This window comes from Crocuta crocuta, unplaced genomic scaffold, assembly GCF_008692635.1.
Source record: "Crocuta crocuta isolate KB4526 unplaced genomic scaffold, BGI_CrCroc_1.0 scaffold24, whole genome shotgun sequence".
Lineage (NCBI taxonomy): Eukaryota > Metazoa > Chordata > Mammalia > Carnivora > Hyaenidae > Crocuta > Crocuta crocuta.
Window position 1 is genome coordinate 450,497 of NW_027530974.1, and position 12,331 is coordinate 462,827.

The window sequence follows — 12,331 nt, forward strand, 5'->3', positions numbered from 1 at the left end:
CACCACCACCACCGCCGCCAAGAAAAACCTGAAGAACAGCCCACAGGCAATCACCTCTCTCCCCCAGCAACCCCCTCACCTCACCCTCCAAAGCATCCAGACTTCTCCCCCTTCCTTGTGCCCCAGATAAGATTCATGCAAAACCAGAGGAAAATCAATACTCCCCCAAAGCTTGTTCCCCTTGAACTGCCCTGCTCTGTCTTCATGTTAATTTGCAGCACCTTCATTTTGTGAATCAGCAATGGTTATATAAACGATTTACCATTTTAAAGGTGAGATAACATCAGAGCAGAGGAAGATAAAGAGCTTTATGTGAAACTCAATGCGGCTTTCCTTCTTTGCCTTCCCAGAGGCTTTAGACCCCTTGTTTATCTCTTCCTTTCACCAAATTACTTTGGGCCATTGACACCTCTTCTTCCCCCACTTCTTTCTCTTCCCACACCTCCCCATGAGGCCCTCTGCCTGTCCCATACTTGTTCACCAGGGAATTTCCAGACCCAGCTGCCAGCTGGAGGACTTTCCAGAGAAGCTTCTCTTGATGTGATCATGCATCTCAAATCTCAAATAATGCTTTTCCAGATACATTTTCCAACTTTACAATCTAAAAACCTATATGATTTCATACATAAAAGAAATGTATAATTTCATACCTTAAAGAAATGTGTAGATGGGCGAAAGCATCATTCTACTACCCTACTGAGCATTTTCACTTTGCATTTTTTATTATTCTGTGTCCAAAGTAATCCATCCATGAGTTCACTTTCATACTTGGCAAGGTCCTCATAATTAAGATTGTTTGTGAGCCCATTAAGTTGATATTCTCATTAATGGACAACTAGTTTGTCAAAAATTTCTTCAAAAGGTTTTGCTTCAAAGTTTGCACTATAAAAAATCTTGCTTGTGTTTAATCGAAGTATCTGTTGCAAAGTATACAGGACTTTCTCCTCTGCACTTCATGGCTCTCTTTGTTTCCCTGCAACACTATTTCTTCTGCAGCTTGGTGAGCCGGTTCATACACAAACCATTGCTGGCAATAAAGTCTGGGCAGGTACTCTGAAAATAAGCCTGCGCTTGGGCCCTTCATTTGGCCCACTCTCCATGATGGTGTTATTTATTTGCAGCTTTCTTTCTCAGCACAATCAGACTTGAACACACAACCCCCAGTCAGCTTGTGCTGCTCAGGGTAGAAACCTGAGACTCCAGTGGCATTAACTGGAACTTCAGAGCACTGGTACACTCTTGTTCACTATTTATAATCATCGTTCTTTAATTTCCTGTATTTATACAGTTTCTTTTTTCAAAGGCATTCCAAAGGTTCTCCACTGAGATCATTTCATAAAAATCCCTCTTTTAAGTTAAAACTTAAGTTAAAACGTTTCAGTTTAAAAAGACATATTATTCTCTCCTTTGAAAACAAGGTAAACTGAGGCACCACTCAGCACCTCATGCTAGACACTCCGTGCCTGCTTGGAGCTGCCTGGCTGTGCCCTGTGCAGCCAAATGCTGGGGCAGCCAAGGCCCCCTGGGCTCTATCCCGTGGCTAGTGCCCCGACCTGAATAGGGCAAGGTTTCATTTCTTTGTCAGATTTTGCTTGCAGCAGCCCAGCCATTTCGTTCCATTGAAATAATTGGGAGAAGTTATTTTTTTTCCACAGGCGTCCTGCCTGCACTTCATCATGTGTATTATTTTGGATCTGCTTCAAAAAGAAAAATGGCCTTTCATGGTGTCTACTGAATGTGGGCAGAAATTGGACTAGGCAGACATAGAACTCCACATAGAGATGGAAAATATTCATGGAGAACACCCACACTCCACGCAGAGAAAGAGTGAGGGCAGCGGGCACCAGCGCTGGACCCAGCAAACAGAATGCACAAATGACCTCTCCTCCAGCTTCCAGCTGCTTCCAAACAGACCCCACCCCACCAGGAAGGGGAGGGCAGGTCAGGCCTGGCAAAGAGGACTATAGGCTCCTGGCGCTGCCTAGCTTCTCCACACCAGGACCTCGGCTTTCCCCCTCCCTAAACACTGATAAAAAACACGGCTTCCCGTCAGGTGTGCCTGTGTTTGTCAGGGCAGCTAGGTGGACTGACCTCCTTCCCTGGGATTTTCTTCTGCTCCTAACAAGAAGCTCAGTTCCTCCATACATTAAACTTCTTGAAACACTCACCTCCAGGGGTGTCCAAGGCCAGGGCACTGATCTTTCAGGGGCTCCTAGAGTGGGTCTTCGGTAAGGAAAGGGGTGAAGACTTGGCTGGTACTCCTCCTGTCTCCATCTGTTCCTTCTCTTTGCCACCGGCCCCCATTTCCCTTTCCCTCCGCAGGGTCACAATGGAGGAAAATGGATAATATAGAAGCAGTGCACTGAACTGTTAGAGAGTTAATGTACCTTTAAAAAAGAAAAAAAAAAAGAGGAGGCATGCTTGAACAAAAATAATCCTGCCTTTGTCTTGAAAAACAAAATAAAAAAAAGAATAATAATAATAAAATAAAAATTAATATAAAATACAAAACAAAACCCAGTTGGTAGACAGGGGGACTTATGTCTTCCTGTTCAGCCCTAGAGGCTCCCAGCGGAGTCTCAGACTGAATCACCAGCCAGGAGGATAAGGAGAGCTTTCCGGCAGCATCCATATGACTCTCTGACCCATATGTCATTAATAAGCCCTTCAGAATATGACAGAATTGATAACCACAGTCACTATGCTTTCTAAGAGAAAATCATACCAATAAAAGACCCATCAAATTTTTTCTTCAAAATTTTGGCTCTCGCTTTGATCTCTTTTCAGACCTCACCTCCACTCTCTCCTCCCATGCTCCCATACCCAGATGACTTCAAATTTTAAGTATAATATTAAATGGCCAGAAATGAAGCACTGTGGGGAGGGGAAATGAATAGAATTTGTCAAGACATACATTAGAGTGAGCTATTAAAAATTCAAACTCGTCCTATGAGAAAGAACAAATTATGCATCCATCATTTTCCTTTTCCACCAAATGTACACACTTAAAATATTTGTCGGGTGGATAAAACTGAAAGTTATGCTAATATTGGAAAAGCAGATCTAGGCATATCAGAGAAACTTGTTTTTAAAGGGCCATTGCCAAGAACTTTGAATCCAGCACTTGACCTGTATTTAATATTACTCTGATCTGCTAGGGAATGTTTTCTGGGTTCTAAATACCTACTTAGAAAAAAATTTGGCACAGTCCGAAAATAAAGTGCAACTCTCCTTTTATGAGATTTTCATCAGACTGTCAGCACCATCTGATGATTGAATCTCCTTGAAATCAGCAAAGCTGTATAGATACCATCAGGAAAGCTAATATACAAACCAGCAAGGGAAGGCAATAAGTAAGAAAACCTTGTTTATTTTACTCCACTTAATCCATAATTGAGGGAAATTCAAAATTTGCCAAACTAAGAAGAAATACGAAACACAGATTTTTCAAAATTCATTTTAAAATAAAAGGAAATGTTATCGCTATGCATGAGCCCACTCTTTTAAAATATCCAAAGACTAACTAAAATGGACAAAGCATCATAACCTGAGTAAGTCTGAGACTGTTCCAGGAAAAAAAAAAAAAAACAGTTGACATCAATGATAGTGATGTTTACTAGAAAACTAACCTACTTCCAGCAGACAGTAGACATTGTGACTGATATTAAACAAAATATGTGACTGTTTGCCTTGATGTGAGGAGGGTGGAGCCCCGTTTGTTTTCCTATTATGTAAAACCCCTGCCTGGCTCCTGCCAAAACATTTTCCCAGTGACACGTCTGCCTGCCTTTGGACGTGTTCCTTACTAAAACAAATACACCTAACAAATAATCTTTGATAGCAAATACTCATAAAGGCAAACAATGAAAACTACTATGGGGTGTTTCTTAAGATGGCACTGGGCACGATGTAGAATTACCACACACAAAAGCAAAACAATTCTGCCTTGCTGACTGGGCCAGTTCCCAGAAGTCAGCAACGTTAACAACTTGCTCTTTCTTGGCAAGTAGCTAATTTTCCCCCCTTGGGGCAGTGAGTGGTCCTCTCCCTAATAAGTCACCGTGTGTATATATGTTGTCTGCTTGGGAAGAGAGATAAGTATAAAAACAAACTATTATTATAAGCGCACACTCACAAATAAAAGGAGAATGTCTCCTAAGACGATACTGGCACCTTATAAAAGTGTAATTTAACCTTATCTAATCTGGAGCCTGTTTCATCATAAGGATGGCCAATAATGTAAACCTTTGTGTTAAAGGAAGGAGGAAAAGCACATGCGGGGTGGGCGGTGGCCAGCCTCTCCGGTGACAGCCTGCTGGTGGGGACTTTCTGGGCAGTCAGTGCAGACTGTGCCGTCCTGGAGACGCTAGGTGAGAAAATGATGGATGAGCCAGGGTACAGTGAAGGCAAAAATGGCTAGGAGAATCGTTTCCTCTTCCCATCTGTTCAGGAAGGACGTCAGAGAGATAGACTAAACACAGGCCCTGGTTCGGGATTACGTGCGTGCGCCTGTGTGAACACAACAGCCCAGCCTTTAAAAGAACTTTCCTCCACTCACTGCAGGGACAGACAAAGGGGAGACCAGACACCCACACTCGCTGGCCTTGAAGAGAAGCAGGGCAGTTCCAGACTGTCGCCATAGCTGGCGGGGGCTGAGGCGGTCCCAAGGGAGTCTGACCCTGGTGCCCACTGCCTGCTGTGGTCACCAGTTGATGGGATGCACCCACCAATGCTGGATGCACTGGCCGCCCTGGCTGGGCACACCGCTCTTCCTGGGAAGACACGGGGGATCCTGGCACAGAGGGGCAGTTTCGCACCACTGGGTCCAGGACACAACTCTGCCTTGTTCCCTGGGAAAGCAGAGCCCCTTACTCCCCAGAAGCTCCAGAAATGTGAGATGTGCTGCATTAGACACCAGAGCCTGGTGCAAATTAAGGCTGAGGAGCTAGGGTGACCCGCAGAGGGAAGGCTACAAGTGCTGGGTGGGAGCCCTGCCTATGTGTGCAGATGCACTGGCCCTGTGAAAGTCAGCTAAGCTCACACACATACAACAGTTCAAGGATCAATGTGGACGAATATTTCCTGAGAGTTATTACTATTTACCTTCCCAAAGGTGTCCAACAAAGGGTATTATATTCTGTTATATATCAGTGGCTAAAATAATGCCGAACGTAAAAAAAGGAGGTTCATATATTTGTTGATTAAATGGATTAGTCAATATATCAATGATCTAAAATGCACATTTTAACATCCAAAATAGAGATGAGTCTTAAACCACCAGTGATGTTTACTGGTTTAATTTTTCTTCTCTTAGTGGCACATAAATGATGTACCTTATCCTAAATGGCATGTTAAAACCAAGGAGACACACTAAATAAAACTGGACAAGTAACTTACTCTCTTTGAGCCTCAGTTCCCTTCAGTATAAGATGCAGATAATAGTGTCTGCATCAGGGTCCTTGTGAGGATTAAATGAAATGATTATTTGAAGCCCTCAGCAGAAGGTCAAATTAATAAATGTTCTGTGCATCTTATTATTGTTGTTTAAGGACCTGTGGTTGAGACTAGAGAAATGCCATATCAAACAAATTTACCCTGCGTTAATATTCAGTCTGCCCCACCAAGGTCTAGAGGAGCAGTTAAACGTTGGGGAAAACAGAGCTGTCCCATTTGGTGAGTGGAGAGATTTTCCATTTCGGGCCGGGTTTGTTGTGTTACCAGGCAAAATGGGATCTCAGTAAAAGTAAATTCTGGGTTTATTTTTCTATTGCCCTTAATTTATAGCTTAACCCTAGTCCACTATTGGTCTTAAAAAGTACTATCATGGGATACCTGGGTGGCTCCATCCGTGGAGCAGTGGAGCGTCAGACTTCAGACTTCATGATCTCACAGTTCAGTTTGTGAGTTTGAGTCCATATGGAGCTTGCTGCTATCAGCAAGGAGCCCACTTTGGATCCTCAGCTCCCTCTCCGCCCCCCCACCCCGCCCCTCTCCCTCTCACATTCTCAAAAATAAATAAAACATAAAAAAATACAAGGGCAAATTTAGTAGTAGCTAAATACTACGGAGCAAGTGCCTCTTTTCCTTTCATACATTTATTTCTATTTAATATTCTGCGGAAATTTGCTTCTTTATTTGCCATAGTTTATCTTTTCTTATATCTCTGCTTCCAAACTAAATAGCACTAATCCGAATGCATACCTCTCTTCGTGCCAGCGTCTAACCTTGTGTCTGTGTCTACTGTGTATGTAAATATTGGCAAGTCTCTCCGTGGGTAAAGCTGCAGTGTGCATGGTGTGTGTTGTCATACAGTGTCTCTGGGGTGTGTAAATGTGTGTGGGGGTGTGAGACTGCACTAGTAGCCACTATCACTGCCACTCACTAGTCCTGTTCCCTAAACAGGTTCTTTGGAGGTTCAGTTTTTCATAATTAAGACTAAGGTGTGGTTAAAAAACAGAAGTACATTTTCCTGGAAACCAGCAGTCTTCATTTGCAACTTTTATTGGCAAACCTGGCTGCCAGTAAATACATTCCTTGGCATCTCCCAGAATGTAATTCACTTGATGAAGCGGCCTTGCTTTTTCTGTAACGCGCACATCAATTAAAAGGGGCCGCCTGGAAGGAATGTAGCCGGTGGCTGCAAGCCCCAGTACCAGGTCACCTCGGGCTCCAGGAACAAAAATGTCCCTCGTCCCTGCCTTGGAGTCTGAGATGGTCTCCCCATGGGACTTCAGACTATTGTCGCCTGGACCCTGAGCAGGCTGCAGGGTGCTAAAACGAGGAGCGGACTCTTCTTCGGGGTCCCATTCTAGATTCATGGCCTCTCTCAGGGACCCCTACCTCAGGAGCCCTGTTCGCCAGGAAAGGCTCCGGAAGTGATGGGCCTGCGCAGGCAGTGGAGCCTTCCCGCCTCCGCAGAGGCGCAGGGGAGACCAGGCCGCGGACCGCAGGGGGCGCTCGGAGCACGCGCAGTGCCGAGTGAAGGCGCCCAGAGCCGCCGGCGAGTACGGGGCCCCAGGACGTGGGACTTGGCTGGGGCTGCGTCCCCAGCCGGAGAGCCCCAGCCCAGTGCTGCCGAGCGGCCTCGGGACTTCCCACACTTCTTCCCCGCTCTGCATTCGCGGGGGGGAGTGAGGGGGAGGAGGTGGGAAGTCTGTGGACGGGGAAGAGAAGGCCGACCCCCGGACCACCGCTTCCAGCCGCAGGCGCACGCCGGCACTGCCGCCCTCCCCGGAGGCCTGTTTCTCCGATCCAGGTGCCGGCCGATCCCTGCCCTGAGTGGTGCAAAGAGCCGGCTCTGGTCGAGGGCCCCCCGGCAGTTCCCCAGAGTCCAGGGGTGCGAGGCCGATCGCGCTTTCCGCACACCAGGCCCGGCCTTTCGTACGCGCTGCTGGACGGCCCGGGGTCGGGTGAGGGACGTCGGGAGCGACGTCCCAGAGCTCAAGCCCGCCGGGCAGTCGTGGGCTCCGGGGTATCGAGGCTCAGGCTCTGTGACGGTCGCTCTCCAGCGAGAGGAAGGGTGGCAGCCTGGGCTCGAGGTCCACCGCGGGGCGGGGTTGGAGACCCGGGAAGCACCCGTCGCCCAAAGGACACAGGCCCCGCAGCCAGCAAGGTGCAGCCGACCTCACCCGGCCTGCGGTTCTGAACTGTCTGTGGGTCCATCCACGGATCAGAGCCTTTCCACCAGCACCCGTAGCCAAGGCGAGTCCGTGCCGCAGCGCGCGCTTTTCAGTCCAACCCGGGGAAGGCGCCTTCTCCCCGCAGTTCTCTGACGGCTGGCGCCCACCCGCACCGCGCAGTCTCCGCGCTGTGCTACAGCCTCTAGGGTTGGAGGACCCTTGGGTCCTGCGTGGCGCGCGCCTTAAATGAACAGATGTGACGAAACTGGGAGGAAGCGTGGCCTCTACCCTTTCAGCACCTGGCTTACGGTAACCTCCCTGGAAGTTTGCGACCTGTATACTAGGTCACGGAGCTGCGCGCATGCACACGCAGGCACCTAGTCCTTTCCGAGCATCCACCCTTTTATAGATGTTATTCTTGTCCTGGGTTGTTAATGAAAGAAGACATTTCGGGTCTCCTTCTACCCCTGCCTGGACAGAGGAAGCCCTGAGTCTTGCGTAGCCAGGAACTAAAAATTACAGATTCACTTCCCGCTTGCCCTGTGCCCTTTTCTTGCTACTCAGCGTGGCTCTGAGGTGACAGGTGGGCTGACCCTTCGGGGTAACCAAGAGCAGGTGCTGGCAAGCATTCTCCTGTGTAAGTAATTAGGGGGACGGCCCAGCTTGGGGACTTGGGGAATGACATTAAATTATCCCATCACATAAACTTCCTGTGAAGGGCTGCTCCTACCAGAGCAACTCTCCAATTAGTTCAATCGCGTGCACAGGCAATGGAGATCACTTTATCTTTAAAACATAATCGAAAAACAAATGATCTTTTTATTTATTGTAGGAAGTATTTTTCTGCTAAGGAGGGGGATGAATTAGAGGTACTGCATTCACTGAATCTCTACTCAGAAACCCCCCAACTAAGAGGGAAGAAGAAAGCAATCCGATGAGTCTCGGCCACCCAGACGTTAGGTCCGCGCCTCCTCCCTCCGCTTAAAAGCCGCACTGAAGACAAGAACTACCTTCCGAGCTGAGAGTCGAAGGTTTGATAACGAATAACCGTTACTGAGATCGATATATCCTCCTCTACCCTTGGACTCCCGGTCTATGCTAACGAGGCCATTTGTAGCACTACAGGCATGTATCTCAACAGCCCAAAGACACCCCCACACGGACTTTGTTGCGGTTGTTTGTGATTTCGGTCTAGTGGGGAGTTTTCAAATCTCATTAGCAGAATAAATGCCTTAATCTTCCAATTCGTGTCCTGGCAGAGAAGGGGTAGATGGTAGGGTGCCTGCGGGGTGCAGCCTCCCTCCTGGCTTTGCAGCCTCCCTTCTGCATTTGCTGCACCTTCTAGAGCAGGAGAAGCCCCTTCCCTCCTCTTTTAAGCCCGCCTTTCCTGTTTTCCGCAGCTCCTGGGCCAAGCGAGGCCCCCGGAAACCCTCGCGAGGGCGTCCTAGACCCTCGACGGGCCGGTTTCCTGGGCAAAGCCGAGAGCCAAAAGCTGGATACGTCTGAAGAGCAGACTAGGAGGGAGTCTGGGCAGGTCACAGGGGTGATCGGGCTGCCGGGATCGGGGTGATGCTGGAAACTCCCTGAGGGATCTCTGACGGAGAGAACAATTTGTTCACCCTGGGCTGGGCTCAGACGCCTCCAGAGTCACTTCTTGAACTCGGAGCTCTCCCGACCCTTATTCCCTTATTATTATTGACTTGAATAAAAAGAAAAGAGAAAGACTCCTCTGGCTCCTGGTGACCTGCATTAGGGCACCCTCTCTCCTCCCCAGCTCCTCCCAACACACACATTCCTGCGGTGTCCCCACGTTCCCAAATCCAGGCATTTCCTGGAGTGCTGGCCACATCTCCCTGGTGCTTTTCTACAGTAGGGGCCCCGGGGAGGCCTTGTTTTAAATATCGCTGTGACGTCACGCCCCCTCCTCAGAGCCATGAACCGGTCAATGGGCCCCGGGAATTGTAACCCCACCTGGCAGGTCAAGGAGGGGTTGGGGGTTGTGGGGCGGGCCAGACAGTTCCACCAAACATCCATTACCGCTGTTGCCCGCAGGACCTTCAGGCTGCAACTATGGGACCCGTCAGAAAAAAAGCCCAAGTTTTCCTGCGGGGGCATTTCTGCCAATTGAGTCAAGAGTTGTTCAGGAGAGGGATGATTGAACTACCCCGAGGAGCAGCAAAACGGGGCATCAAAAACTTTAAACTGAAAAATAAAAACTTTAACCCATTCCCCCAAAGACTTTATTTCTGCACCTTAACGTTAAAATAACACCGCTAGCAACAATAGTAAAATAGGCAAAGTACTTGAAATATAATCAAGCCGTTTACTGGAGGTTTGCTTCCGAGTAAGCTTATAAAACACAAATGCAAATATCTTTTCCTGGCGAATATCCAGGGCTAAACCAGTGGAAAGTTGATCTTTATAAAACTGCACCTCTCCATTTTTTTTCGCATGCCAGATAGTAATTTCACAACGGCAACTTTTATATCCAAAGCGGGGAGCCCAGAACACCCCTGCTGTTCGATTAGCAATTTACATAACAAGCTGTTTACATTTCTCCGGGCTGATGAGGGAGAGAGCGGGGACAGTGAGCAGGGGGAGACAGTGAAGCACAACTGTCCATTGCAACACCCGGGGCCGCTGGATTTTCCCACATTAGGAAAACAAACGAGTCGCTATTGCTGCGTTTTTCTCCAAACACTGCGAGCAGTGGAGGTGCAGTTTAAAGTCCAAATTCACCGAATGCTGGGGTGTTTAGGGAGACCACTTTAATTGTTCTCCAGGCTGAAGCCAGAACACCCCCTTAAAGCCTCAGGCAAAGGGGCTGCTTATGTCGGGACAGGGCTTGGAATGGGACACAAATTCATTTTTCAAGTTGGGGATCTTCCCTCCCCTTCCTCCCCCTGCTAGTGTTTAGGAACCATCAAGTACTGAGCCTCCTGCTGATAAATCAGGAGTTTCTTCCAATCCAAGACCCCCAGCCTTTCGAACACTCTGGAAGAGGAGTTTCAAGTGTCCCAAGAGAACAGCAGGCCAAGAGGCAACTGCCACAGGAATCAGAACTTCCCCAGGCTAGTTCTAGAAGAAGCAGGTCCTCTTCTCTCCATAGAAATGTCCATTTTGAAACACACTGGTTTTTTTTTTTTTAATGTTCAAGTGACACGGAGCTGAGCCTGCTACACAAGATAGCGCCTTGACATCTAACAACTGAAGCTACATGGAGAATGCCAGGATTCCCACTGGGAAGCCAAAAGGGGTTCCCAACACGTCCTTGCTGCTAAAGATTGTCAGAAATTGGGGGAGTGGAGGTGTTAAATGAGACACACTACTCTTCTTCACAATTCCCTAAACTTGCCAGTTTCTCCAGCTTCTAGTAAATGATCCAGTGTTCAGTCTTCAGGGGGGTCTTTTCTAGAGTTGCCAAAATACAGAAATGTGCTGCAGGCACAGGGAGGCCAATCTTTTTCTTGCTCATTCGTTTCCCTTCCTCTCTCGTCTTCCCATCCCATTTCCAGTCGCTCAGAAATTGCAAATCTCAGGCGTGCACAAGGGTGGCTTTCTGTGCTTACACCCCCCACCTCACTCCGAATCCCTGAGCCATTCTGCAGGTGCGATTCTGAACATTTCCCCCAGAACACCGTTATCTCTGAAAGCCCGCAGCCCCGCGCGTGTGGAGATGGAGGTTAAACCGAGACGCGTTAAGTTCTTGGACGTGTTTATTTGCTTCTTGTCATCACACCTGCTAATGTCACTGAGCCCGAAGCGTGACCCTTCCTGTGAGCAGAAACATGCCGGACCAGACAAGACCGGCGGCCAGTGGCAAACCTTAGGGATCAGGTATGCACCCCCCCACCTCCCCGCCACAGGGGAGGGCGGAAAGCCTCCTGGACTCAGCAGCCCGAGCCTCGAGCACCCTCGGGCCACCAAGGGCCCTTAGGGAACGAGGAGCAGGGTGTCTTGAAGCGGGGCGGGCGGGGCCTACCTGGACAGCGTTCCGGCAAGGCCCCATATACCCTCCCTTATTTCTACTGGGTAGGGGTCACGGGGAAGACGAGGTGCGGCGACAGTCCTTCCCCACCGGGAACAGCATGGCTCGGACTGAGCCTCTAAAACCGTGTCTTTTGTAACCCAGCTCCAGACAAGAGAAACTCCAGGTGAGGGTCAAATGAACACAACTATGAACCGAGTGAGAGTGGCGACGGGAGGGAAGAGGTGGAAAGAGAGAAAAGGTGAGGGGAAAGGAGGAGGGGAAGAGAGGCCCAGGAAATCCTGGCGTCGGAGCCAGCCAGATCCGCCACGGAATTGGAGAGAGCCAGTTGGGGCTCGGGGACTCGGTGACATCTGTGAGCGATGGACAGAGGAAGGGTCTGCCTGAGGTCCGGGAGGACCCAGGAAGTCTGCGGGACCCACGGACGCCTGTGCAGAGAGCTAGGGGTGGGAGATAGTACGGGCGGCCGCGGCGTGGGCATCTGGGCCTCGGGGGCCGAGCTCGCCGTGAGTGCGGGCCTGGCGCGGGCAGGGGAAGGGGCGCGGGCTCCGAACGGCCGGCGCGCGTGTGGTCAGCCCGGCGGTCCTCCCGCAGCTGGGCGCGGGCGGGTAGGGTTCGGCCTCCGGCTCATTCAGAGGCGGTTCTCGCCTACCATTGGCTGCTGCGGCTGTGGTGGGGCGGGGCTCCGCTGCCCGGAAAAAATGTAACTGCGTAAAAAAGTCCT

At 49.4% G+C, this 12,331-nt stretch overlaps 1 protein-coding gene across 1 annotated transcript in view; it reads left to right on the forward strand.

The window, feature by feature from the left end:
- Positions 1-11,969: 11,969 nt before the first annotated feature.
- The window catches only part of FOXC1 (forkhead box C1), a 1,215-nt gene continuing 853 nt past the window's right edge, over positions 11,970-12,331 (forward strand). Inside the window, exon 1 of the mRNA XM_077769968.1 lies at positions 11,970-12,215. Within this exon, the coding sequence (XP_077626094.1) occupies positions 11,970-12,215 (246 nt within the window). The remainder of the gene's footprint in view (positions 12,216-12,331) is intronic.